General features: G+C 41.2%; 1 protein-coding gene across 6 annotated transcripts in view; it reads right to left on the bottom strand.

Annotated features, from left to right (window-relative positions):
• The window catches only part of VAV3 (vav guanine nucleotide exchange factor 3), a 198,363-nt gene that overhangs the window by 62,498 nt on the left and 108,605 nt on the right, over positions 1-27,260 (bottom strand). For all 6 annotated transcript variants that reach the window (XM_078391828.1, XM_072998045.2, XM_078391827.1 and 3 more), the window contains exons 16-17: positions 4,521-4,622; positions 564-664 (exon numbers count right to left, since the gene is read on the bottom strand). In XM_078391828.1, coding sequence (XP_078247954.1) covers positions 564-664; positions 4,521-4,622 — 203 coding nt within the window. The remainder of the gene's footprint in view (positions 1-563; positions 665-4,520; positions 4,623-27,260) is intronic.

Raw genomic sequence — 27,260 nt, forward strand, 5'->3', positions numbered from 1 at the left:
GGGGCCACTGTGAGATACAGGAAGCTGGGCTAGATGGGCCCTTGGCCTGATCCAGCAGGGCTCTTGTTATGTTCTTAAGAAATGGACCAATCCCCTGATTTAGTGTACTGCAGCTTCCTAAATAAGCATGAGCATGTTCAGTAGTATTTTTGCCCTTAATGTCTTTAATTAAAAAGTCTCTAGTGGCTTCTCTTTAATTCCAAAGCAGTCTGTCATGTGGTGTGAACAAGTGGGGAAGGTGGGGCTGCTGTTGAAGAAAACACAAACTCAAGTAATGCAGGCTGCCTTGGGTGTGAATAAGTAGTTACGTGGTTCTCTGCAACTCCACTGGAATTCTTGTGGGTCTAAAAGCAGTTCTCTTATTTTCACTATTTTATAGTACAAAAAAATGGGTAAAGTCGCTATCACTTCAAGATGCAATTATAATTATGCTTATAAATGACCACTTCAAAAGTATCTGTGACACAAAGAACAAAAATTGGAGGAAAATTAAACCTTAATTATATCTGGCAAATTTTATAGCCTAATTAAAAACTGCATTCCAAACAATAAAAATGACTTACCACCAAAATTAGCTCTTCCACAATGGTCTAGTCTTCCCAGACATTCTTTGTGGACTCCAGCTCCACATTTTGAGCATAAATAGCCTTGATAAAATGTTCCCCTATAACATCAAATTAGTGGAAAAATTAGGGGGGGGGGATGATGACCGATGTTTAGGCAATTTGTACAATTTGAGCTTATATTAAAGGGCACTTTGGAAAGCTGTGATCTATACAACATGGGCCATGAATTGTGCTTGACTGAAACAGCCCTGCAAGTTTTGATTCTGCAAAGGGCACTTGAAAAAAAAAAACGGAGCAAACAAGACTACACTGAGTTGCATTTAATATTAGCCCTTTATGCTTTGAGCATGGATTTACAGCAGGAGATAAAAGTAAAAATGCCCCTAGAGAGCTAGCCTTCTGGGCGAGGTAGTCTACCAACTGCAGAGAAACTGTACTGACTGCCCGTTTTGTACCAGCTGAGGTTTCACATTTTATTGTTCTCTCTCTCTCTCTCTCTCACACACACACACGCACGCACACACACGGGGACACACACACACACACACACACACACACACACACACACACACACACACACACCTGTCATCTGGATATCCAAGAGCCACATTTGTTCCTATAGACCCATTTCATCCTCGCAGCCATCTGGAGAGGACTTCCTTGTGGTGCTATCTGCTCTGCAGTTGTTCAGAACTGGAAATGTAATGTCGTCTGGGCCAGGCTTATTATTAGTCAATATAGCCCTCTTGCTCTGATTCCCCTCCTTGATGCTCTCTGTTTGATTACTCATGACCACCATGAAGTGGTGCTGATGTTGTGCTTGAAATGCCTAAAAGAAACTGTGCAGGAGAAGAGGGACCTGTGCTATTCATTTCTCAAGTCCTGCCAAAGCTGTCCTGAACTGGAAATATGGGCTACTCAGTGCTAATGTTTAAAATGAAGTTATAACTGGCATTTTTCTCCTAGTTTCTCCTCTTGAGCTAGTGTTAACTAATCTTTTCCCCAAAGGACAATCTGGAAAACAGCAATTACAGCTTTAAAAGAAATACAAGCAGGAAGCAATACGTATACTGCTCCAGCAACACAAGATTTGAGTGAAGGCTTCCCTCAGATTATGCTTTCTCTCATGGCAGACAGTAGAATATAAATTCATCATTATTTTGCTTTCACAGAAAGGCACTGGATCATCACAATTTCTGAATTACCATCAGTAACTGAGAACACATTACAATATAAATACATTTTTAAAAGTGCAATAAATCTTTCAGAGGGGATGAAGAAAGAAGAAATGGCTTGTCTGAGAAAAAATAACTTTACGGCTCATTAACAATAAAGCCTTCTCGGTTTTGTGGGGGTATCCAACTGTGGTTCCACTTCTTATTCTGTGAAGAATATCGCACTCAGTAATAGCCACATGTTGGTTCAAACTGTTCAAGAAACTAGGTTCACTGGTTTTCCGTTTCCATTGCCTTTAACTAACATAAATCTTTTCATGGACATTTTAACCTTCCAATCACCTCTCCTTCACATAATATTCCCTGCGCTCCCGCCATTGCACGGTCCACAAGAGAAGAATTTCTCTTGGACCACTTGGGGAGAAACCTGGCTACAAATAAAGATTGTGGCGCAAACCCAATGAGCAAGTTGTCAGAATATTAATTTCAGTAACATAACACGAAAGCTTCCGAAACTGGAAGAAAGAGAGAAACAAACTTCTTATCAAAAAAAAGTGACATGACAATGCAGAGGAGTTTTGTGTATACCACTAGTGTCTTATTTACTACTTCCAGAACCAGAGATACAGGCCACACTCAGCAATTATTTGGCTTTTCAGTCATCACAACTGCTGCAAGAAAACGTACAGGTGCTTCTGTATTTCACTATCCCAGCTTGCATAATTTCTATGGGTTTCTGGTAAGCACTCAGGAAATGTACCTAGAATTTAATTATGAACAACTACCATATTTTTCGCTCCATAAGACACACCTTTTCTCCCAAAAAAGGGGGGTAGTGTGTGTATCTTATAGAGCAAATACACTTCTGCAAAGGCTCCCTCTGATATTGGGGGAAAGCCCTTGGAGACCTCCTGGGGGTCCCCCGCCACCGTGAAGGCAAAAAGGCAGGGAGAAAGGATGGGAAATTTGAATCTCCTGTCCTTTTCCTCTGCCTTTTTGCCTTCGGAGGTCTGCAAGGGCTCCCTCCGATGTTGGGGGAAAGCCCTTGGAGACCTCCTGGGGGTCGGATCATTGGGGGGGACCCCAGGAGGTCTCCGATGGCTTTCCCCCAACATTGGAGGGAGCCCTTGCAGATCTCTGAAGGCAAAAAGGCAGGGGAAATGGATGGGAAATTCGAATTTCCCGTCTTTTATCTCTGCCTTTTTGCCTTTGTGGAGGCGGGGGACCCCCAGGAGGCCTCAGAAGGCACCACGGGGGTCCCCCTCCTATGCTGCCACTGGGGATGGAAAGAGGCAAAGCCGGACTAAAGCCATCTCCTTGGTGAAGGCTTGGATTGGGCTTTGCCTATCTCTCTATCTATCCCCAGCAGCAGCATGAGGGGGAATTGATCTGGAGCCAGGGGACTGCTTCGATCCCCTTTCCCCCCCCCCCCATGCTCCTGGGCAGATTTTTTTTCCTATTTTCCTCCTCTAAAAATCAGGTGCGTCTTATGGTCAGGTGCATCTTATAGAGCAAAAAATACAGGTATATCCCAAACTGTTAGAAATGGTCAGTGAAAGTTCCAGTTAATGAACATCAACTTTTTCAGTTAAACTGCATATGACACATTGATTTAAAATTGACTGGGGCTCCAACCACTAGGAAAGCTGTTCCATCTGTCCCATTTGTCTCACAAGCCACAAGTCAGACAGATTTCTATTTGTGCAGAACTGTACACTTGGGGTCTGGAAGCTGAGTCATGGCAACTGGACTTCTTTCTCATTAGGTTGAAATGTTTCACTACTCATCCAGGTAGCTTCTTCAGCCTGAGGAGAGTTGGTAGGACACACACACATACCCTGATATATCCTCCACATTGGTTTCACTTCACCCTTGCTCTGAATAGGCTCGTTAGATGGACAAAGGACTGGGGGTGAGGGATAATCCCACTTCTGCAGTCCTTCTCTACCCACTTTCATGGTGGACCACATACCAGAAAAACCATTGCTAATGACCCATGCCAATGGGTGGAGAAGGACTGCAGAAGTGGGATTATCCCTCACCCCAAGTCCTTTGTCCTTTTAATGAGCCTATTCAGACCAGGGGGAAGTGAAACCAATGTGGAGGATATATCAGGGTCTCCTACCAATTCTCCTCAGACTGAAGAAGCTATTTGGATGAGTACTGAAATGTTTCAACCTAAAAAGAACGAAGTCCAGTTGCCATGACTTAACTTTCAGATAACCTCACCTGGATGACTGAGAATCTTCACAGATATACACTTGGTGGTAAGTACAGAAATGAAGTGTTTACCAAGCATGTTCAACACAGGGGTGAAGGAGAAATGGGGTAGTGGCGGGTGTAATTTAACTCTATTCCAGCACAATCTCTTATCCCAGCCACTTTCTCCTGACTGGCACTACAAGCATCCCTTCTGGGCAAATGGGAAAAAGCAGTTGAGGGAAGCATTAAACACCATCCTACCTCCTACCTGTGCATCTTTACCACAGCTCATTGCCTTATACACAAGCTGCTGTAAGCTGGAGTAGAGGTGATGGCATGCAATTATTATTAGTAACTGCAGAGTGGGAAAATGATCAGACATGTAGTTCAGACATCACAATCACATTTACTATGTTATAAACCATTAGTTGTTGTAATTAAGTTTGGATTTCAGGTCCTGCCAGTTTTTAAACAACATACTAAGACAGATATTTTTTTAAAAAAAACAGATTTAAATAATGCATACTTCTTACCAATTTGGTACAATTAATATAATTCTTCCTCCGTTGACACTTACCTCAGAAGCATCTGGCAGACTTTGCAGGATGTTACACGGGTGAAGGTATGCATTTTGAAGTCATGTGTATTTGTTTCTGCATAATGTGGCCGTATATTGGACCTTTAAAAAAAGAAAAGAAAAAAAATGCCTTGATTAGCTCAATATTACTAAACATTTGCAGACCGGACTGGGAGAGAATTTCATTTCAATCTATTTTTGCCAAATAAATTTACAAAATTCACACATTTCTCTGTATTTAGAATAGAAAGGACAGGTTCATCCATACATACCCAAGGGTTTGAATGTTAAAGCTCTTAAAAGTTTAACTCTTAGAATCCTGATTCCCTAACATGTTAGTATTGAACTAGATGTTGCTATGACTTTTTTCTGAGAAACTCCTTATCTTTAACAGCTTTATGGCAAACAGGTACAGTGTGATCCTCTCCATGTGAAGGAACAGCTACACCTATTCAAACCACTAGGTACAGAAAAATGAAAAATGCATTTCATTAAAAAAAATTTTAAAGAGTTAAGATAAAATATGAAAATTCTATATTAAAAAAAACCTGGAAGAGAAAGTGAAATTGATAGATTTGTCCAATCCTGAACTAGAGGCAGATAACAATTCCATTCCTCTGCTCCCTGCTTCAAGCTTAGAACAATAAAACCTACTTTCTTCTGCTGAAGTAGCACACTATAAGATGCTTCGGTCAAAATAGTTTTCTTTGATGTTTCCTTTTTCCACTTGACACTATGAGGCCTCATGCCCTAATTATTCTGTATTCAGTGGGGGAATGGAGAGGGAAAGAGAATGGGTGGGGCTAATAATCAGAAGACAGTGCTGGAGCTTATTCTCTGTCACAACACAGGAACCACCTGGGAGGGAAGTGGCCCTGTTCTTCTTGGAGGAGCTACTGGAAGACATTGGCTCTGCCTGTGGATGCAGAAGAAGGGACTCTCCTGAACAACAAATCAGAGTTCTCCCAACAAAGACACTGCTCGACTTCCTGTCAGAGAAGCAGATCCTAACACTGAGCACTTGAGAAAGAAAGTTATTATTGTATAAAGCCACTACAGTCTTCCTGACAACATCCTTGATTAGATTACCTGTCTGAACTAGTGGAATTTACTTTCTTCAGATTTTAATTACAATGGTAGGAATACAGTACCTTGCAACTCTGTATCTGGCAACAATACCTCCTTTGCTCATTATCTATAGCCGTCCCTCCCACTCAATATTTGTCTATTTCTTTTGGTCAATGCTACAAACTTCCTTTTTTTATCTAGGCCACCTGTGAGGTCTTGTCCCAGTCCTGCTTTCTCCTGTCTTTAACTCTACATTCTCTCAGGCTCTTTGCTTTCTGCCTCGCTTCCTCATTTGGGCCCCTTTTACATTTCTATTCTCCTGTCTCTATCCTAGAATAAGGGGAAAAATATCTACTGTAAAACCAGAATGGTATCTAGTAAGTCCTAACACCAAGGCCTGGCAAGAGTCTTTCACAGCTACCTGGTCTGTTCTAGTTCGTGTGGGTCCTGAGTCTTAAATAAAAGCTGAATTGACACTGGTCCAAATCTTGGAGCATTAGATTGCCTAAGAAGATAGGCAGTGGAGTAGAAACATTATGCATTAAACTATGATATATTGTTTGTAGGAAGATTCATGCCCATTCTGCTGAAGAGCTCCAACAACTTATGAACTGTTTTAGTAAGGCCTGACAAGACTTTGAATTAACAATCAGCATGAAGAAAACACAAGTCATGGACCAGGACGTGGACTCACCTCCCTCTATTACCATCTCTACACAAGAATTGGAGGTTGTTCATGATTTCATGTCTATAGAGCCTGTGTCCGAGTGTACTCCTATACTGCAGTGAGTCCTGGACCCTTTGTGTATGGCAGGAGAGGAAGCTGAACATATTCCATATGCATTGCCTGTGGCACATTTTTGGTATCACCTGGCAGGGCAAAGTTCCAGATAGAGTAGTCCTAGAATGAGCTGGAATTTTTAGCATGTATACATTCCTGAAACAGTGATGACTATGTTGGCTCGGGCATGTTGTGAGAATGGCTGACGGTCGGATTCTAAAAGATCACCTATATGGAGAATTAGTGCAGGAAAAGCACCCCAGAGCAAGACCACAGCTGTGATACAAGGATATCTGCAAGCAGGATCTGAAGGCCTTAGGACTGGACCTCAGCAAATGGGACAATATGACATCTGAGTGTTCAGCCTGGAGGCAAGGGGTGCAGCATGGTCTCTCCCATTTTGAAGAGACACTTGTTCAGCAGGCCGAGGCAAAGAGGCAGTCCCGAAACCAGCAAAATCAGGGAACTGGACAGGGGACAGATTGGATTTGCCTTCAGTGTGGAAGGGATTGTCACTCTCGAATTGGCCTTCTCAGCCACACTAGACACTGTTCCAAGACCTCTATTCAGAGCACGTTACCATAGTCTCTCAAGCCTAAAGGATGCCTACAGCAAGATTCAGCATTCTGTAAGCAAATTCAAATAATAGGGATGCCCCAAACAAAAAAATATATAATTATGAAACTTCTGTACAGAACAGCAATATCCCACATTCATAAATCGAATTGGATTGTCTTTCTGTTGTTCAAGCACTATGAACATTCTTCAGAACCCTGACATTCAGCAGCCCCTCCCTGCTACACTCCCCTAGAGTCTAGGGCCATGTTCCACTGCCATACATCTTACAGATACTCTGGTCCCTGTTTCTCAGTGTATCACCTTTCCTTCAGCCACTTTGCCAGAGGTATGTAAACCACCGCTCTGGGACTGCATGAGCTTTGCCCCTAAAAACTGTTTTCTGGCCACACCCTACTGTCTCCTGCCATGTTTTGGACTCTAATAATTCCAGTGTTCATAAGCTCAGCCAACTCAACACCAGAAGTTTCACCAACAACAATGTAACACAGTATGGATTTCTACAAGGCTTATACAGAAAACAGAATGTGGGGAGGGGAAACAGAGAGAAAGACACAGTATATCTGCAAGATTTTATTACACATAAGTCTTAGAGCATGGGAAAGTTTGTATTTTGTTAAAAACAAGAACCAACCAAATGCATAAAATAAAAAATAAAATCCACAGGCAAAGTGTAGTTAGTCACTTATAATCTTGAATCAGGAATAGGGACTCGAGTCACAAGACTTGTTGTCAAGTTGGACTTAAGTTGCATTGGCAATTCAATTCAGACTTGACTCGGTGTCCCCCCCCATTACTCACACTTGTCTTATAACTTGAAACCCACCTGCTCCCTCCCTTTTTTCTGGGGAAAAAATGCTTGTTTTTAATAGGGACTCGGACTTGAGGCTTGGGACTCAGGTATTGGTGCCAAAGAGTCGGAGGCAAACTTGGGACTCAGACCCAAAGACTTACCAACATCCCTGTCCTGAATAAAGACACAGGATACGTCATGAAACTCAAAATGCTACTGTGATTACCACTGTCCATTTCTTATCATCTTCCATCAGCAGACTGCACCTCAAACACAACAGACTATAAAACATGCAGATGATAACTGCTGAATCGGCAATTAAGCCTGCTTTGAATTGACTTATTGAAATAAGTGAGAATTCACCTACAGTATTTATGACTAATTTGTTTCACTGATTACAACTGTTAATATTGTTTTGTGCACTAATGTCTTGAATGTCACCACAGACAGCCATTTTTGCAGGCTACAACAGAAGTGGATGTCTGTGGAGGGAGACTGGGACCATGCCCAGCCTTGCTGTAAGACTACTTGATCTGCCCACCCCCACCTCGCTTTTCTCTCCAGCATCCACATGTCTCTTTTTAGATGACAAGTCTGGGTGCTTTTGTGGCTGAAGGGCAGGGAAAAAGGCTTTCACTAAATAACTGTGAAACTAATTTTAATGTCCCCTTTCCCTTTTAACTACAATTACATTGCATTTCAATGGTTTATTGGTTAAAGGAGGGGGGGCATAATAATAATAGGAACTAAAAATGTATCAGTTACTTTGTCATTTGTACTTGCATGGATTTTCTAGCAAAAGCTATATTTGCTCAAATTGTCATCTCCGAACAGACCTGTCTAAATAAGCAATTTGAAATGAACACACCAGCTGCTAATGGAACACATTACCCTTATGTGTGTGACCTACATGTGCAATTTTTATAATGCCAACATTGATTTCTAGTCACAGTAAAAACATAGTATGTGTCACAATGTGGAACATTTATTTTATAGTTTGGTGTTTCAGTTTTATCACATTAAGAAGTGAGCAGAAATGTGTAAAACTAACAAGCAATACATTAAAAATGTACTTGCTTTACTTTTTTTCCAGTTAGAATATCTTCTTTTTTCAGGAAGAAAGACAAACCAAGATGTATGTGTCTTATCAATTCTTTTTGTGAGGTTATGACATTGCAACAGGGGTGACATTCTGGATATAACATCAGTAGAAAAAAAGCTTAAGCTCATTACATGCCAAAATTATCCAAATCATATATGCTATTTCCTTTTTGTCTTGACATGCTGTTAATTAACAACTAAAATGCTAGTTTTGCAAGGGAAAGATGCAATTATTTCTTTAAACTTTTGCATACATGTTACTAGTATGAAGTAGTGCTCTCTCCTCATTGCTAAAGTGGTCTGTGTGGCTTTTAGCAAATCCAAAGCCGAATATACACAATCACAAAATCCACCTGTACTGTCATGTTCCTTCCTCCTTTACCACTCAAGAGTAAAATAAGCCTAGGTCTGTCTCACTGAAGAGGTAAGTAATGTCTCAGCAGTTTGCCTTCATAGTAGTGACAGAGCTGAGGAAGTTCAGAATGCAGGTCTCCTCAAATGACTTCGGGCCACTCCCATTTGAGATGAGCTCTAGCCACCAGGCTTACTTTCCTAGAACTTGTTTTTGAAAACATACAGCAGAAGTTGGTGGTGACATGAATTTTGTAGGCAGGTGAGGCTGCTCCAGGTTTCAGCTCACACTTTACAGGAGCTATGCAAAGTTTTGAACCCTATCACCAAAGTAGGCTAAGCATGTTGCAGAGTTCCTTTAAAAGTCTAATGAAACAGAGCAGATTACCTGTCCCAGAAAAACCCTCACAGCTTCCACTGTACATACCTAGATCTAAGTCCCACTAATTTCAACAGGAACGTTAAGCACAGTCTTCCATTTCTGGTGGAAATGACCTAAGCAAAGGAACTTAGTAAAGGGCTGCATCACACACCCTAGGTTTCAATTGGCAGAACCAGCAATAAAAAACTCAGGACAGCCCAGGTAAAAGATGGCTATGTACAATGCAAAGTAACAAATTTCTTTATCTCAAATTCTGTGCTTCTTGTTGTTTAATCGTTAAGTCATGTCCGACTCTTTGTGACCCCATAGACTAGAGCACACCAGGCCCTCTTGTCTTCCACTGCCTCCTGGAGTTTTGTCAAAGGCATGTTGGTAGCTTCGATGACACTGTCTGTCCATCTTGTCCTCTGTCATACTCTTCTCCTCTTGCCTTCACTCTTTCCCAACATCAGGGTCTTTCTGTGCTTACCATTTGTAATTACTCTCTCCCACACTCTTAAACAGTGGTTCCCAACCTTGAATCCCCAGATATTCAGAAACAGAAACAGAAACCTTTATTGGCATGCTGCATAAATAACATAATAACACAATAAAATACTGGGGAAAGATTCATTACAGGCAAGAGGAGGTGCCAGGAAATCGTAATTGGAGCCCCTCGTTTTGGGGAAGCATGTTGCGGCGTCTCTGAATAATGGCCTGGACGTATCTAGCAGTGGATAGAGTGACTTCCTTACTAAGGTCACATAGAAGGTATTGTGTTTTCCTCAGGTCTGCCCATCCGGAATGAGAGAGGAGAAAAGCCGACAGATGTGACAGACGGATGTCCTTGTACAGTGTACAATAAAATAGCATGTGTTGCAGGGATTCAGTCTTTCCCTGGCCACATGGGCAAACTCTCAGTTCTGTTGGTAAGCCCTTGTACCTACCCTGCGCTAGACTTGATGGTACTATGTTACATCTAGCGAGGGTGAATGCCCAGCGGTCTTGTGGCTGTTCTAGATGATGTAGGTAACTGGGTCTGCGTCCGAGGGTAAGGGGTAGCTGAAAGTGCAGCGGGGAGCAGACTTTCAGGGCCGCGCTAAACAGCATTTGCCCTTCTATGTCCAAGACCCTGTTTTTGATGGTTTGGAAGACGCTGGGGGGGGGGAATTGAACCCATTGAGTCTGGTGACAGCCCTAGGGTCTTAATTTTTTTGAGAAATAGGGCCAGGCCTTTGGGTAACAGACTGTCAGCAAGCAGAGCTTGGAGTAGGATGTCCTTGGAAGAAAAAAAGCAAATTTTGACCCAGTATTTTAAGAATCTAAGCCAGGCCCTAGTTTCAATTCTCTGTTGACCGCCTTCAAGACATAGGGCAGCATATGGAACGCAATGGGGGAGGCCTAGGATTTTGTATAGAAATACAGATTGGACTCTCTCCACGGAGCTGTGTAGTGAAGACATCCAGATGGGGACGCCGTATAAGAGCTGTGAGACTGTTTTCGCGTTGAAGATCTGCACCAGATATTCATGGACTACAACTCTCAGAAGCCTTCACCACTAGCTATTCTGGCCAGGATTTCTGGGAGATGCAGTCCAAGAACATCTGGGGACCCAAGGTTGGGAGCCGCTGCTCCAAAGGGTTAAAACAACTCTCTTTAGTCCAGAATCCGCTCGGATTCACTTAGATAACTAAAGCAAGTAATCATGCAAGCTTGTGTTATAAGCCTACCTAATGTGCTATGCACCTGTCATGCTGCTCTGCTTCCTTGGACTGAAGAAACAGTCATGCCCTTAGTCACATGCCAGGCAACAAAGCCAGAGGGGAAACTGCTCTGCAGTTGTTCTTATGCAAGCAGTTTTGTCCCAACAAGATACTGGCCGTAAAGTTTAGTTACTGATAATAAGAGCTTTAATCTCAAAGATTCTTGGTCCTACCTGTTAGCCTTTGGCAAAGTCTTATTACCAAATGGTCCCCCGAAATTTATCTGAACTTGAATTTGACCCTTAAGCTGCCCAATCCTTGATCTAGGTTATAAAGTGTAAGAGCTGGATACCACCATCATGCCATTCCCTTGCATAGTCTTCACCTCAAAATCACCTAACAGAGATTTGCACATGGCAAGCTATGCAAGTCAAGGTTTCTCAATTTCCATTCATATGCACCTAAAACCCTCAACTACAGAAGAAAATCAAATGGTATCTCTTAGATGGAACATCACACAGTTTAAATCTCCCTTTTTCTACTGATACAATGTAGGTTAAGATGTGATCATCCTTGTGTTATAAGCATCCACATTCAAACAGCCCTGTAACTGGGCTAGCTCTTTTGATTAGATTAATAATTAATCTCACATATATACCTCTTCCCCAATGAACCACAACTCAATATAAAACTGGGGGAGAAGAAAAGTGAAAGCAAAGTAGAGGTACAGGAAAGGCTTGTTGCACAGACTAAAGAGATAGCCTAGTTAGCCCACTAGTTACTGTTGTTGACAAGCTTTCTTGTTTGACTGAATTAATTTAACCAGCACAGACCTAGAGAAATGCAAAATCTGAACCATCATGCGCACCCTGGAAAAGGATCCAACCAGCCAACAAGATCACTGGTGATTTGAGGAGTTAACATCCAAGAAAGTAACTTTCCCAAGTTTTGCCATCACCTCCTTGTACCTTAAAAAAAGTGCAAGAAAGTAAGAGTTGTAGCTTAATGGCAGAGTACATGCTTTGCATGTATAAGGTACCAGGATCAGCTCTGGACATCTTCAAACAGGGTTGGAAAAGCTCCTGCCTAAAACCTTGGAAAATTGCTGCCAATTCAGGTCAATGCTATGGAATACTGTACATGGAACAACAGCTTGGCTCATTATAAGACAGCCTCTTATGTTCCTGTTCCTATCTATCTGAAGTCTCCCCGGGTTCAGGACTCACATTAGGTTCCATTTCAGTGAGAGAAGATGGACCCTGAACAGCCTAGAAAACAGAGTATGAATGAAAAGAGGAAAACAGAAACTACCCTTGCACCCATTTTCCTGCAGAATGAGAAAGGAAAATTCTTATCAAAACAATATAATGCTGCATTCACCATGGATCTGAAAATTCCCCTCCTCATTTCAATATTTGACCAGGCATTATGCATTGTGTCACAGTGGCTTATACAGTCAAATTATGTGTCACATCTGATGACACTGAAATAATATGATCTGAAGCACAAAAACTGGATGTGTCAAATGATGAATTTAGTCAAGTATTACTTCCTATAGGGAGGGCTTTTGGTATGATTCATTATTTCCACATTTTACTCCCAAAATCAACTCCATAAAAGGTACTGCACAGCGCTAATTAGCTTTTCAGCATTTCATATATAATTCAGAATAATTCAGAAGTTTAATCTTCAGAACATCTGCTAACTGGGCTAATGTAATAATAAAAAAGCCAAAGGTCAATTCATATCACTAGATGACTTTAGGCTGAATGTGTGAACTGTCATGATGGAAGCTTCTTTGAGGTGACATCAGATAATAACAAAAAAGAGAGGAGGGGGTCAGTGACATCCAACCTTTGATAACACATTTCACATATAATATATGCCTTATCAGGCATTTTTAAAAATCCATTTACAGTCATCAAAAATTAGCAAGGAGCTCTCTAGGTCTGTTCCCTTTGTTTGTAATTTCATAGCTCCCCAGCATGTGGAAGATGACATTTCTGAAAAGGAAGATCCTTTGCTATCCATGGATGGAGCATCTATTCAGACTTATTGCCATCCAAGTGCCATCGGAAGACTACAAATGAGGGAACAGCATGTTTCAATGTTCCTTCATCTAGAAAAGAATACATAGTCCTCTGTTTATAAAATTAGGCCTGGGGCTAAACTAGGACTGCTCCCCCTAACACACTAGCTTTCCCTGTGAAACTAGTGTACAAAACACTCTGAACTAGTATGGTGCAGGGAAGTGCATGGCATTTCTGAACCTGATTTACATTACATTATAATGAAGTGGTCTAATGGACTACTAACACAGGTTTTGCCATGAAGTACACCATTTAGGTAGCAGTGGTGAAATCTGCCACTTCCTCTGTCTTCTGGAAGAGCTCTTTGTGGGAGCTTTTCCATCCACCACCACCATGGAGGGGAGATTCCCAGTACTGAAAAAGGAATAATTGATTCACCTTGTTTTGAAGCCATTTTTCCTCAGTGGCAATCAGGCACACAACCCTGTGTCCTCAACACTCTAAATGAACAAATGTGAATCTTTGAGACTCGGTCTCTTCTTTTTTTCCTCTGGTATTGGTGCCTTTCTTCTTTTCTTTTACCTTGAAACCTGTTCTAATCACAGGCCATTTCCCTGCTTCCTTTGACGTGATTTGGACAGTTTTCAGCAGCTATTTCTGATCAAAAAGCAGTAGCCAAAGCACACAAGAAAAATGGCTTTCTTTGTTGCAGATACTCATTGGCCTGGCCTGGGAGATGTCAAACAAAGCCAGATTTATTTTTATTTTATTTTATTTTATTTTACACCTGACAGAATTTTGGAGAATTTGTTTCCATGTGTGAGGAAGGACTGAATCTTATCTATTCTGCATCAATCCTTCTTGTCCGCCCTCAGCCCTAGGGGTAGCGCAAGCAGTAAATCAATAAATATGTAAATGACTGTAATTGGATGGAGGGAAATCAGCAGATTAGTTGATGTCTTAACACCAAAACCTGAATTACTGTGCAACTTCAGAGATCTTTCATCACAAAGACAGGAGAAAAAAATGTTTTAAAATAGATGGGAATTTTTGTGAAATCAGAAAACCAGCAAGGCCACGAACAGCAGTTAACTCTTTATATTAAGGCCACTACTTCCTAACACCACCAAAGCCACGTGCTTAACCTTTCATCAAATGTAAGCTTCTTCTGCTATACAAGCAATTACAAAATGACTGTGTTAGAAAGCAATGCTGTTCCTGCCTGTAACAGTCCATCAACATGTACAGGTCCCATTGCCACATCCAAATGTTTCAGGATTTGATACCTTGTCTGAGGAAGACACATTAAAAGGGTGACACAACCCTCTGCAATGGTCTTTCATCCTTTTTTCGGAGGAATTGCATTACAACCTCTTCTGTCTCACAAAAAGTCAAATCTGAACAACTGAAAAAGAATCCAAATCTCTCCTGCAGCAGCTATACAAAGCTAAAAATCACCAGGATTTGGTGGAAAAGGATGTTTGCGTTTTAAAAAAACTTTTTAACAGGTAGCCTTGGGAGCTCCAAAATGTTACCGAAGGCTACACATGGTTCACAAATGACATACTGTCCATCACCGATGTACTATCTCCTTGGTGGTCATTTGAGTAAGGTGGTGTTAACTGCAAGTTCTTCACAAAATCATACTGTTCATTTTCCATGTCCATTGCCTATTCCTGTCTCAATTTTCAAACAAAAATCTCCACAGTCTCCTTCCCCCTATATTTCCCATCCTTAAATGTAGGTATATCTTTTCCATGTCTTATTATACCTTTGAATTCTAAATAGAATTGTTCCATGCTTTCTTCATCCTTCTCAGCAATTGGGCCATGTACTATACTGATATTTGCAGAATTTGCCTTTCGTTGAATAAGCAGTATCTAGTCTGAGTATATATAGAAATTTATTTCTTTAAAAAATCCAGTTTATGAATATGGGACATCGTGCTTCTATATCCATAATTCAAAATGCCATGAAATACCCCTGGATTGCTGCACAATATTGCACAGAATGCACAGCAAAGGATGGTCTGAAAGTTGATAATACCAATGGCAGCAGTCAAGATGGTCAACAAGATCCCCTCTTGTGCTCACTACCATTCACAAGGTAACACCAAGCAAGGGAAAATCCCAGCAGCTGATTCCTTTTTGTCATCAGTTAACCACTTCTCATCCAAAAACAAGGCAATTATCAGGGCTGTTTTTTTTTTTTTTGACAAGTGAGAATGGTTAATAAGACAGCGAGCGCTGTACATCACTACTGACCAATTAGAAGATAGCATGCTGAGCATCTATCTGTAACTGGCCAGATCCTAGCCAATGAACTTCAGGAATGTGAATGTTAATCCTTCTTTCCTTTTCCCTACTATCCTGTGGATCTTTCCTGCCTCATGCTTTCTTCATCCATTCCAACTTCCAATCTCACTTTCAGCCTGGAAAGTCATAGCACCTCCTGGCCATCTAAAAGTTGCTGAGGACTAAGCAACTTTCTATATTTCTGTCTAGCCATGACAAGAGTCACAGAAGAAACCGTGTTATGGTTTTCCACATCTTAGTGCTATTTTTTAGTGGTGCTAAGATTGTGACGGTTGCTACCATGGGCACAGTTATCTTTTGCCTTTAGCCTTCAGTTCTTACTCACACTGCTGCTGGCTCAAGCTCACGTGAGGATTTATTTCAAGGCTCCAATTTCCTTCTGGTCAAGCTCCTGCACCCAAAGCCACTGTCTTTTCCAGAGGTCAGGCCAATGAACTTGCACCATCTATTCAGCATGTTTGAGGTATATGATGCTCCTACTCACAAAAGTCATTTCCTCTGTGGCCATCAGGGCATCAACACTAAGTTATGAGAGGGAGTGTTTGAGAAATGCCTTGTTTAGATAATTAAAGGCTCTTGTAAACCCAAAGTTACAGCCAGAGCAGAATCTGTACTCTTAGTACATGCTTGTTTATTAGATATGTTTCAATTTATGCAACTGCAGGACACTGACAGACTTCTTCAAGAAACATCCTTGACCTTTCCCACTCTGCCTATAAAGAGCTCCCAGAGGCAAACTGTTCAAGTGGATGACAGAAGTGATACAAGCAATTATTGCAACACATTCTACACAAGGCTGCCTTTTAAGAATATTTGGAGTCTATACATAGTACAGAACACAGCAGCAAGCTTGTTAACGGGGCCCGCATCAGCATCTGATGTGTTTCTGGGCACCATCCAGGAGACTGGCAATGCCAGCAACAGTTTATGACCAAGATTTCTGAAGGATCGCCTTCTCCCATAACAATCTGAATCTCATCTAGACTGGAATTTTTGTGAAATCAGAAAACCAGCAAGGCCATCAACAGCAAACCATCTTTGGAAGCCTTCCTGCCTGCTTCCAATCTACCAACATACGGATACAACAAGGCCAAAAGCCTTTTCTGTGACCATGCCTTTTCTTTCAGACTCCTTCTTGATGGAGATGTATCTTGCCAAGGTACATTAAGTTCCTTATTTGGACTACAAAAAAGTATGCCTCAGCCACTGTGTCTGCTTGCTAAGGGCCTTTTGGAAATTCAGTTTGCACTTACTGGCTTTGCTGTTCAGGTGCTAAAAGTCTCTGCTTTTAAAATGAACTTTCACTGCCATTGTGCAACTATGTGGGGCAGAGGACATTTTGATAACCAATCTGTGAAACAGCCCATCCCCAAATAACAGAAAACTATTAGGAGAAAGGCAGCTAGTGCAATTATTTAATTAGAAACCTTTGCAAAGAAAAAACACCAACCCACACGCCACAACCTAACTTACATAGGTAAATCATTGGTGGTCTTAATGAAGACAAAATCAAACTTGGTAACAGTACTTTGTCTCGTTAACAGCCTAAAAGATTATTCTTATTCCTCCAACACACAGGGGCAAAAGATTTAGTATTTGCAGTGATGGATGGAAAATTACATACTTTAAATATAATACCTGAAATACAGGTCTAGGATTCTTGTGGGAAAACTATTCTAGCAGTGTATACTCCCCCCAGTATTTTCTTATTTCCAGTGTTAATTGATAAACACTGGTTTGTAAAGTCATTTTAAAGCCAAAAAAAAAACAACAAAACCCTTGTTACCTCTCCGTATGTTGCTCCTTCTGATGAGTCTGTAGCATACAGTCATATCCTACTATGTTCCTTTTTCTCTGAGCACTGCTTCTGCAACAGTTATTCAATAATGGCCAAGCTTCAGCAATTAAAACCCATGCACATTTCTCACCTTTCGTGTCAAGGCCATTGCAGAGTCATTGCTTAAACCCATTACAAACATTTCAATTAAATCTTGAAAAATTGCTTTCCTGGGGCACTTAATTAACAACTCACCTCCTCCCACCTAAATGCCAAGTAATTTCAATTTAATTAATTTTCCCCCCAAACAATATGGGGAAAAATCTGTATGGGGTGGGGAACATCTTTTTGCCTAAAATTCCAATGATAAGGAAATAAATATTTGAGTTCTGCAGGGGTTTTGTTGTTTACAATCAGCCTAGCTTAAAATTAATCCAAATGAAACATTGGTCCAAAATAAGAATGTGAGATATACATTGCAAGAAATTCCAAACACCGAAATAATATTTTTGATGCCTTTCTCAACCAACCAACAAGGTAGAAACAAGCATACAGAGACACAAAAAAATGATGCATATCTGAAAGAATACGCTCTTCATCAAGTGACATGTTAAAAGTAAGCAAAGAGAGGAAGGAGTAGAAGAAGAGCAACAAGGACTGATCTTAAATCAGTTGTTGCCTGCATGTTGTTTCAGGAGGTAATCGGGTCGAAATCCAGCAGACAAAAAGTAGATCTCATCAGATGACACACTGATATTAGGTTTCACCCAGAATAGCCCAGAGACTCACTGAGCATTGAAAAGTTATGAACTTCAGGTCTCCATTGTAGACGATGGAAGTTTCTCCACAGTCTCTCAGTGAGATCACAGCTGCATCCCTCCTGCCTGGACACACAGGCTCCGTGGTCAGGGCAAAGAGAAGCACCAGACAAATTTTGCACTGTCTATGCTGGTGTTGATTTTAAATGATGAAGTTTATATGACTAAAAACTCAACATCCTATAGCAAAATATGTAAAGAGGTATAATTTTGCCACACCAACTTTCTTTATAGAGCAGCCCTATCAGTGCAAAAGCAGCTTTAACTTCAAGCAAGCTTACTCATGAGTGCATGAGTACAGGATTGTAGCCAAAAGCTATGTGTGTCTAAGTGGGAGAGTTTGTTCTCAGACTTCCTGAATCTAAAAACCTAAGAGCATAACCTAGAGGAAAGGAATCTGGATGAAAACATCGCCTTGCCCAGGAACAGGAAGAAAGGAAATATGAAGTACTCTTAATGAATCAGTGATTTATTGCTTCTTGTTTCAGTTGCATAAGACTTCTCAGAAGTCACTCCCACCTGCAATGTTGTCACAGGAGCAGGAAAAAAAAAGTGCCACAGACATGCTTGAATGCCGTGGAATCTGATGTACGCCCAAAACTTAGGCTTTGGTTCCAGATGGTCTCTCCAGTTTGGTAGAAATCCTGTTCTCCAACAAACCACCAGAAAGCTGACAAATATTTTACTAGTTATAATGATTTTATTAAAATAGAGTAGGATAAGGCATAGTGAAGAAGAGGAAAGATGACAACTTCCCTCACCTTCTTGGCTGAGCAAGGCTAAGCCACCTTCTTAGCCAAACAACTTATTTCAGTATCTCTCCTGAAGAAATGTTCTCTGTTTATTTAGGACTTCCAAGTTCAGAAATCATCTTTGAAGAAGAGTGTTTAGTGAATTAATCAATCAAGTCTCCATATGTTAATACTCATACATCCCAGATTTGTCACATCAAAGGATATCTAGCAGAAAGGCATGTTGCCTAATTAAATTAACTGTATCACAAGTAAACTGTGCTTTTGATCAAGAGAATGCAATTTACTTCTAAGACTTTGCTAAGAAATTTGCTTATTTGATCATAGGGTGGCTGCCCTTTTAGAGATTAAAGGATTTAATCTTGCTAGCTTTCTGGATATGTAGTGCATTGTTTCAATCACGCTAATGACCATACTTTAGCCCCCCCCCCTTTTTTTCCATACAGGAACAATTCTAGTTCACAATGATTTATTCATGCAACTATACATGGACTGTAATAAACGGGAGATATAAAGGCACCATTTTTCATTCATACCAATCCACTGCTGGATATAAAGACCTCATCAAACTGCATCCAACTTGCTCCTGACAGGCTGTTAAATAACTGGCTTTTTAACCCCATATTAGGCAACTGTGGCTTTGCAACTTACCTCACACATTACCAAGCTTTGCAGTTATATGCAGCCTTGTCAAAAGAATAACCACACGCTGTGCTCTGCTTATGCAGTGCAAGATACTTTGAATTTTGTTCTATGCTGAAATGAAATGCTAATCAACAAAAGCTTGAGCCTACCACGACCGTTATGTCTTGAAAATTTAGCAACAAAAACCACATGCAAGAGGACGATGTGCTCGGCTGTATTTGGGTTTTGAATATAGAAGCCTAATTTTTATCCCTTTCCCTTAGACTCACACTAGATGTAACACAGCCAGATGATAATCAAAAGCAGGCTGTGAAGGCTGCAAATCCAAGTGGAGGAAGAACAGAGAGAGAGAAAAGAGAAGGACTGTTCAACCTGTTCACCTTGAATTTGTTTCCCCCACTAAAAACACACCTATCACCACCCCACAATTGCTTGCTATGTCAAGTACAATTCTCAGGGAGGAAACAGTAGGTAAAAGGACTGCTGTTGCATGCATTTTATAGGAACTTCTCTTTTGCAGAATTCAGAGCCTGTAAAAGTGACTATTTTGGACAACAACTCCCATTAACCCCAGTCAGTCACAGGTCATGCCGGTTTAAGGGTTCTAGCCAGTTCAAGTCTAAAATTATAACATTTCATCACTCAGATAGATTAGACTCTTTTAAGACATTCTGTCTTTAAAGATTCTGGGAAATCCAGTTGCCAGAATGCTCGAGGGGAGAGACAGACAACGTTTGCTTATATCAATCACCTCCATTCTGCATCAGTTGGATTACCTACCCATTCATTTCTAGGCTCAATTTAAAGTGCTATTAAAGTGACACAAAGCCTTGAATGGTTTGGGATCAGGTTATTTGAAAGACCACAAATGCTCATACTAACTTGCTTTGGTCCCACAACAGGACCCACGGGCCTTGTTCTCATGCCCATTGTATAAGACCAATAAGATTGGCAGGTACTTGGGATGGAAGCTTGACAGTGCTGCCCCACACCTGTGCCCCACACCTCCCATAAAAACTCTGCTCAGTCTTCACTTTATTGACCCTCAAAGAGTTCCTAAACATCATTGTTAGCTTTTTACTCGACAAAGTATTCTGTTACTGTTGGCTTGCTATATATTTCCACTCAGATATTGCTTTTATTAAGTTTACTAGTTTCGTTTTAACATTTTTACTGTATACTATCTTATAGAGGCTGCTTACCCTAACAGACCTAAAGACAGGTATGTACTAAATAGACAAATAAGAATGGAGCCACAAGGGTCTGAAAGTCTTTGTTTTATCAGACCAGAGGCTTGGTTCTTATTGGGAAATGAAGCAGCTCAGAAGATGAAAGCAAGCAAGGAAGGTGAGCCCATTTATCCGAAAGACAATAGTTCAAATGCGTCTGCAAAGGCAGTTTAACAGACATGCAAAACAAGAAGAGCTACATTACTTGTATAAAAATTTGCCATGTTATCTCTCTCTTTTAGGTTTGAAGAAGGGGACCTGTTCATGATTGCTTACATTAAAATATGACACTCTTTAAGGTGCCACCATGTTTTTTATTTGTTCTTTTATTTTTATTTTGCTTTGCTTTTTACCTGTCATGCTTGCACAGACTAACACAGCTACACACGTCTTCTACAAATATAAGAGCTGAAATAACTTAAAAACAAAGAAACTCTGTCCCTTCCTTCGTATGTCAATTTCAATAAATTAACTAAGGCCCATGTGACTGATCAATCAATATTTGCTTATTCAATCTGAAAATCCCAGTTTTAAATGCTGTCTATATCTATATACTCTGTGAAAATGGCATCCCCTGGATTATAACTCAGTTATTCAACCCCTCACTCCTGGTTATGCTGATAGAAGTTGTCTTCCAGCATCTGGGGAGCCATACTTTGCCCATCACCCATCCTAACAGAATTCTTGCCAATTAAAAAGTATAAAATACATAATCTATACATGAAATCAGATATATTTGTGATATATGAGTGAAAAGTGCACATAAAAACTTATTAATGAAACTTAGTGCTGTGCCAGAAATTTCTCCCATTCTCCATCAATTTGATACATGAGAAGCAACTTTCAAAAAATAAATTTAAATGCAGGAGAAACTTTGAAGAAAGAATGTGGGGAAGCTGAGAGACCCCATGGGTGAGATTCAGGATTCTTGTACTCATCTTCCTTACAAGCAGGCTGAAGAGTGCATATGAATGCCTTGTATTTCACTGTAGAATCACCTCTATGGCTCCTGGTAGTCAACACAGCTTTTCACCCTTCAGTTAAAGCCCAAGGCAAGACATCATACTTTAACTCCTCTTATAGGGCTTTTTCAGATGAGGAACTATAGGCAGCCAGGGAAGTTGGAGTGGAATAATGAGATTTATAATAGAAAGAAGGGGGGAGATGTAGCACCCTACAATGATATAGCAAATCCAAAAATACTGTATCTCTGGAAGAAATTCTAAAGAGTCCTGACAATGGAGCCGAAAAAGTAGATGCATATTTCCTGGGGGGAAACCGTAGTTAGCTATACTTCTGACTCTTCAGAACATTGCTGTCATCTTTCAGTGACACATATCATTATCTCTTGTGAACAATTCTGAAACTAATCTTGATGCTCTTCTCCACATACAGATCCAAGCTGAATTAACTTAAAATTAACACCAGCCAGCCTAAACGAACTGAACTTATTCATTCTTTCTCTTTCTTGTATAGATGTCTTTCTTGGTATATTGTGGCTTCAATACCTGGAATCCATAATACAACACTTGATGGGGACAAAATTCTTCACAATTAAAAATGATTGCTCCCCCACCCACTGACACTTGTTTTAGAACTCACACAAGAGTGACAGAACAGCTCTTGAAAATGCTAACAAGCACAACTGAATTTCACCATGATGAAAGCAAGCATAAATGCAGATGTATCATAGTGTTAAACATGACACATTTCCCCATGCTGGAATTCAGCATACATCTCAGGTTTCTAACATGCCCTGATACTAACAGCTTTAATTTAACATGTCAATGTTCAACATGTCAGAGATCAAACAATCCTTCAGAACACACTTCTATGTGCATATGTGTTTTTCACACTGTGTCTGAAGAAGACTGGTTTGACTTTAACCTGATCAGTTATTCAAGCACTTAAAGAAAGGAGTGTATGGAACAGAGGCAAAGTATCTCTCTTCTATTAGCTTATTTATGTAGAATAAATCAGGAAAAATGCAGGTTTATTTCCACTCCTAAGTGACTTCTTTAGGTTGACATTCTGAAATAAAGTTGCATATTCAAGCTTTCCTGGGGATCTAGTAGAAAACACAATGCATACTTCTGGAAATCTGAGATTTATTATTGTAACATTCACATCTTGCTTTGAACAGAGGAAGTCAGAAAGTGGCTAATAATAATAATAATAATAATAATAATAATAATAATAATAATAATAATAATAATAATGATGATGATGATGATGATGATGATGATGATGATCATCATCATCATCATCATCATCATCATCATCGTCATCGTCATCGTCATCGTCATCGTCATCATCATCATAATATAGAACAGCCAATCTAAGAAATGGGTTTCTCAATGTCTCATACGCATGTACCTGGGAGTAAGCCTACAAGGAGGACAGGTACACAGATGCCCTGTTGGAAGTCTGTCGAGCTCCCACCTAGGACCCACACAACTCACCCAGCTTCCCATTGAGCCTACTCTACGACAACAAGCAGGCGCCACACCACCACATGTTACTCCCAGTAAAGCAGGACATAAATGAAGGCCTGCATGATCATGTCAGCCCTCAGGGTCGGAGGGCACCCTGCAAGAGAGAGGGAGGGGTTGCTTTGCCCCTCCCCTCTGCTTTATAGCTGCATGGCAGATATGAAGGCTGCCCTATTGCCAGAGGGGAGGGGAGGGGAAAGATGCCTAAGAAAGAGGAAGGAGTGTGTTGGATGGACTCTGGGGAGAGAGAAGGACATGAGAAAGAGGAGGAAGAAGATGAAAGATCTAGAGGCAGGTAAATGGGAAGATACCCTGGAGTATTAGTGCAAGACCTACTGTTTGGAGGACTCTCAACAGAAAAGACAGAACCCCCCAGGGGAGTGGGACTACGTTTACAAAAAAGACCCCTGGAGAGGGATTCTGGTCCACTTAAGGGCTCCCAAGTGAGAAGGGAAAAACACCAACAACCCAAGCTTCCTTACTGCCTGTCATACTGGGGCAAACATAAGGCACACTGCAAGGAAAGCAGGAAAACCTAGCCCCACAGGGAGCCAACACTAGCACAGGAAGAAACAGTGACAGCACCAGCAGTAGGAGAATACAGGCAAGCAGAACTCCGAGACCCAGGATTGGTGCAGTTCCCTGAAGGGAGGTTCTTCCCACATTTGCCCTCATGTGGGCATAACCAACCCTCACTACTAGGAGCATTCTGAAGGCAAGGAAGCCCCAAAACCAGGGTATCACCGACTTTCTTACCAAGGTGTGCTGTGGTGAGGACTGGACTCCCTGGACAGACTGACTCCCTCTTGGTGAATGGAAACAGAGGGCAAGAGACATTGATAAGAGACCTTGAGCCAAGGCTGGGAACTAAGGCCAAGGAAGGGGATGTACAAATCCAAATATTGTACACCCTCTTCCAAGTTCGATAAAACCATTTTGTTGTTGTTATTTGTTTGTTTCAACTTGCTGGTCTGAAGTGTATGGATGGAAGGATGGAGGAGGGACATCCTACTAACCAAGTTGGGGTTGGCAGGGCTCATAAGGCCACACTGAATTTAAAATGGCTGGGATCTCGTTTGTAGAGTAAGCCAAATTGTAAGTTTCTTCTGTGGTAAACAAAGTATATCTGCAACAATTCTCAGGGAGAGGGGGCAGGCACACAGACAAAGCCAGAGTGCATTATTCCTTTTCTAAGACTTTCTGGTGAGAATCTTATCATTTTAGATGGTCGCATAAGGTGATTTGTTTTCCTATCTATCACATGTTCAGCCTTCCCTGTATTGTGTGACTGATCATGCAGCAGCTTGTGTGACTGGGCATGTCTCCAAATGCTGGGAAAATAAGGAAACTATTTGCCCCACTGCCTTTTGAACACTGTTTTCTTCAATGAGGTTTTGTGGTTTCCTTCAAACACTAGAGCCTGGGTGCCCAGCAATGTATGTGGCCCTGCCCTATAAAAGGTGTGCCCATTCTTCCTCAGTCTTGTCCTGCTTCCATCTGCCATGCAGAGGGATAAAATCACAATACAATGTCATTGGTATAAAAGCTACATTGAACAAAATCAGACTTTTTTTTCAAAAAAGCATGTGCGTGCACACAGGAGAGAATGCAGTAGAACAGTGCAGTGAATTATAGAAGATACAAGAGGTATCTGATTGGAGAGTTGCAACCTTGAATTTATTCTGTGAGCCTAGGCAAGCCATCCTCATTCATCCTCAGCCCCGGATCCATTACAAGACATGACAATGCAAGACTACCAGGCAAAGCTGCTGCAAGGATTACTGAGATAATGTAGGCAAAGCATTCAGGGACACAACCATGTAAAATATTGATGAAAGGCATGGTTTTTCACATCATGAACAAAAGATTCAACTGTAAACCCATACCTGGATTGTACCACTTCAGATTGCAAGTGGAGGCTCACAGCTTCTTTCTCCCCTGAAATACACATTTTTAAAAAATCTTACACCCAAATCACTGCCTTGCACATAGATATGATTATGTCAGGGAGAAGGCAAGATAGGATCGTTTTCACTCTAACCCTAAAACCGAAATGGTATATTTCTATGAAAAACCTCGAGCATCGCAGAATGTCAGAGTCAGCCTTTAGCTTGCTAAAGCTGAGTCAGTTTCGAAAGCATCACCTAGATCAGGGGTGTCCAACCTTTCATCTTCCCTGGGCCACATTAGAAGATGAAAATTTGGTTTGGGCCGCACATACACTTGTTTTGGGCCGCATGGGGGGGGGCAGCCCTAGCCTTCCTCCGCAGCCCTGCTCCAAGAGCGCTTATCGGCAGCTGCGATCTCAGACAGCAGAGGCTGCCAGCTTCGACTCGGGCGGCTTTATGGGGCCGGGAGGGGGTCCACCTATTGACTGGGACAGCACAATGCAGTCACGCAGCCCCCTTGTTCCCTCCCCTCCCACTACCTCCTTCCTTCCCTCTCTCCCCCTCTACTGTTGTGACATGCCCCGGCCACATTCCGGCTGCAAGCACCGGCAGTGTAACTTGAAACTTCAGAATTTCTTTAAAAATAAAAAATTGCACTGGGCTGCATTACGAGCTGACCTGGGTCACATGCGGCCCTCGGGCCGCAGGTTGGACAAGCCTGACCTAGATGCATCATCAAAAGCAAATTAGGACATCAAGCATGTGGCAATATTTGTCGTCATGAAGGGCGGAAGGAACAAGTGTTATCAACCGACAAAATTCCAGTACTTGCCAGAGAAGCAGGTGTACACAAAAGGGAAAAAAAGTGAAAGCATCTGCAAAACCGTGGGTTAAAACTTACATACTAAGAGCCCCTTCTGAAAGTGCAGCTGTGCAAGTTATTGCAACAGTATATTGTTCTGTCTCACAAGGAGACCTTGCCAAGCAAACACATCCAAATACTCCATTTAATTTGTCGTGGCTCAGAAGAGAAAATTCAGCCAGGGGCAAAAAAGATCACGTGGAGGAGGAAGGAGGCCATGAGAATACACAGAAAGACCCTCCCCTCCAAGAATGAGTGAGCCAGTCATTGCAACCTAAGTGAGTGTTTAAGATATTGCACACTGGACTAAGTGAGAAAAACTCTGAAGTGAACTACATGCTGAGGTTACACTTCAATAAATTTCAAGTCAAGTAAGTATCCATGGGCTCTCAAGGTGCTCAAATATAATTCTGAGCATCTCCCCAATCCCATCTCTTTGCAGCACAAGAGGGACAGCATGCATGGAGGCAGGCACATGCATGAAGACAACTGTGCTAAAATGGTAATGCAAGTAAGCCAATAGTGTATATCCTAGACTTGATACTGCTTCTTGCATTCTCCCAAGAAAGATAACAGATATGAAGCACTAATAACTGATGCATACTAATTTTGTAATGGGCTTGAATCAGAATATGTCTATCTTCCAATCATCATTGTATCACAAATTTGCACACTATTTCTTTCTCACTTTCTTGAATATTAACATCTCACTCTTGATAATCCCCCAAACACAGAGAGACAATCTGCTATAAACTATATGAGCAGACTGTGGTCAAGCCACTTTATTGTTGTTGAAATTCTCCTCCATTTCAGTCAAATTTATTTAGTATTTCATATAAATTGGGGGAGGTGGTGGTCTCCCTAGCCAAGTTTAAAAGATCCATCATTTTACTCACTACATTTGTTTGGGAATTCCACTGAATTTCCAAACAGAATCCCACCATGTCCGATGCAACAAGTTAGATATAAAACATGTGAAACCTACTTAGCATCTTCTGCTCCCAACCAGAATATAACTCTTCAGATTACACATATCCAAATGTGCTTTAGAAAGCTAGCAGGAAAGGCACTGTTCATTTAAGCAAAATGTAATTATGTTGGCTAATATTAACACTAGAGATGTACATTTGGATTCGGAAATATTTGGAATTTGCCCATAAATGCCACATTTGGATAGTTCCAAATATATCTGAATCC

The sequence above is a fragment of the Pogona vitticeps genome, chromosome 4 (assembly GCF_051106095.1).
Source record: "Pogona vitticeps strain Pit_001003342236 chromosome 4, PviZW2.1, whole genome shotgun sequence".
Taxonomy (NCBI): Eukaryota; Metazoa; Chordata; class Lepidosauria; order Squamata; family Agamidae; genus Pogona; species Pogona vitticeps.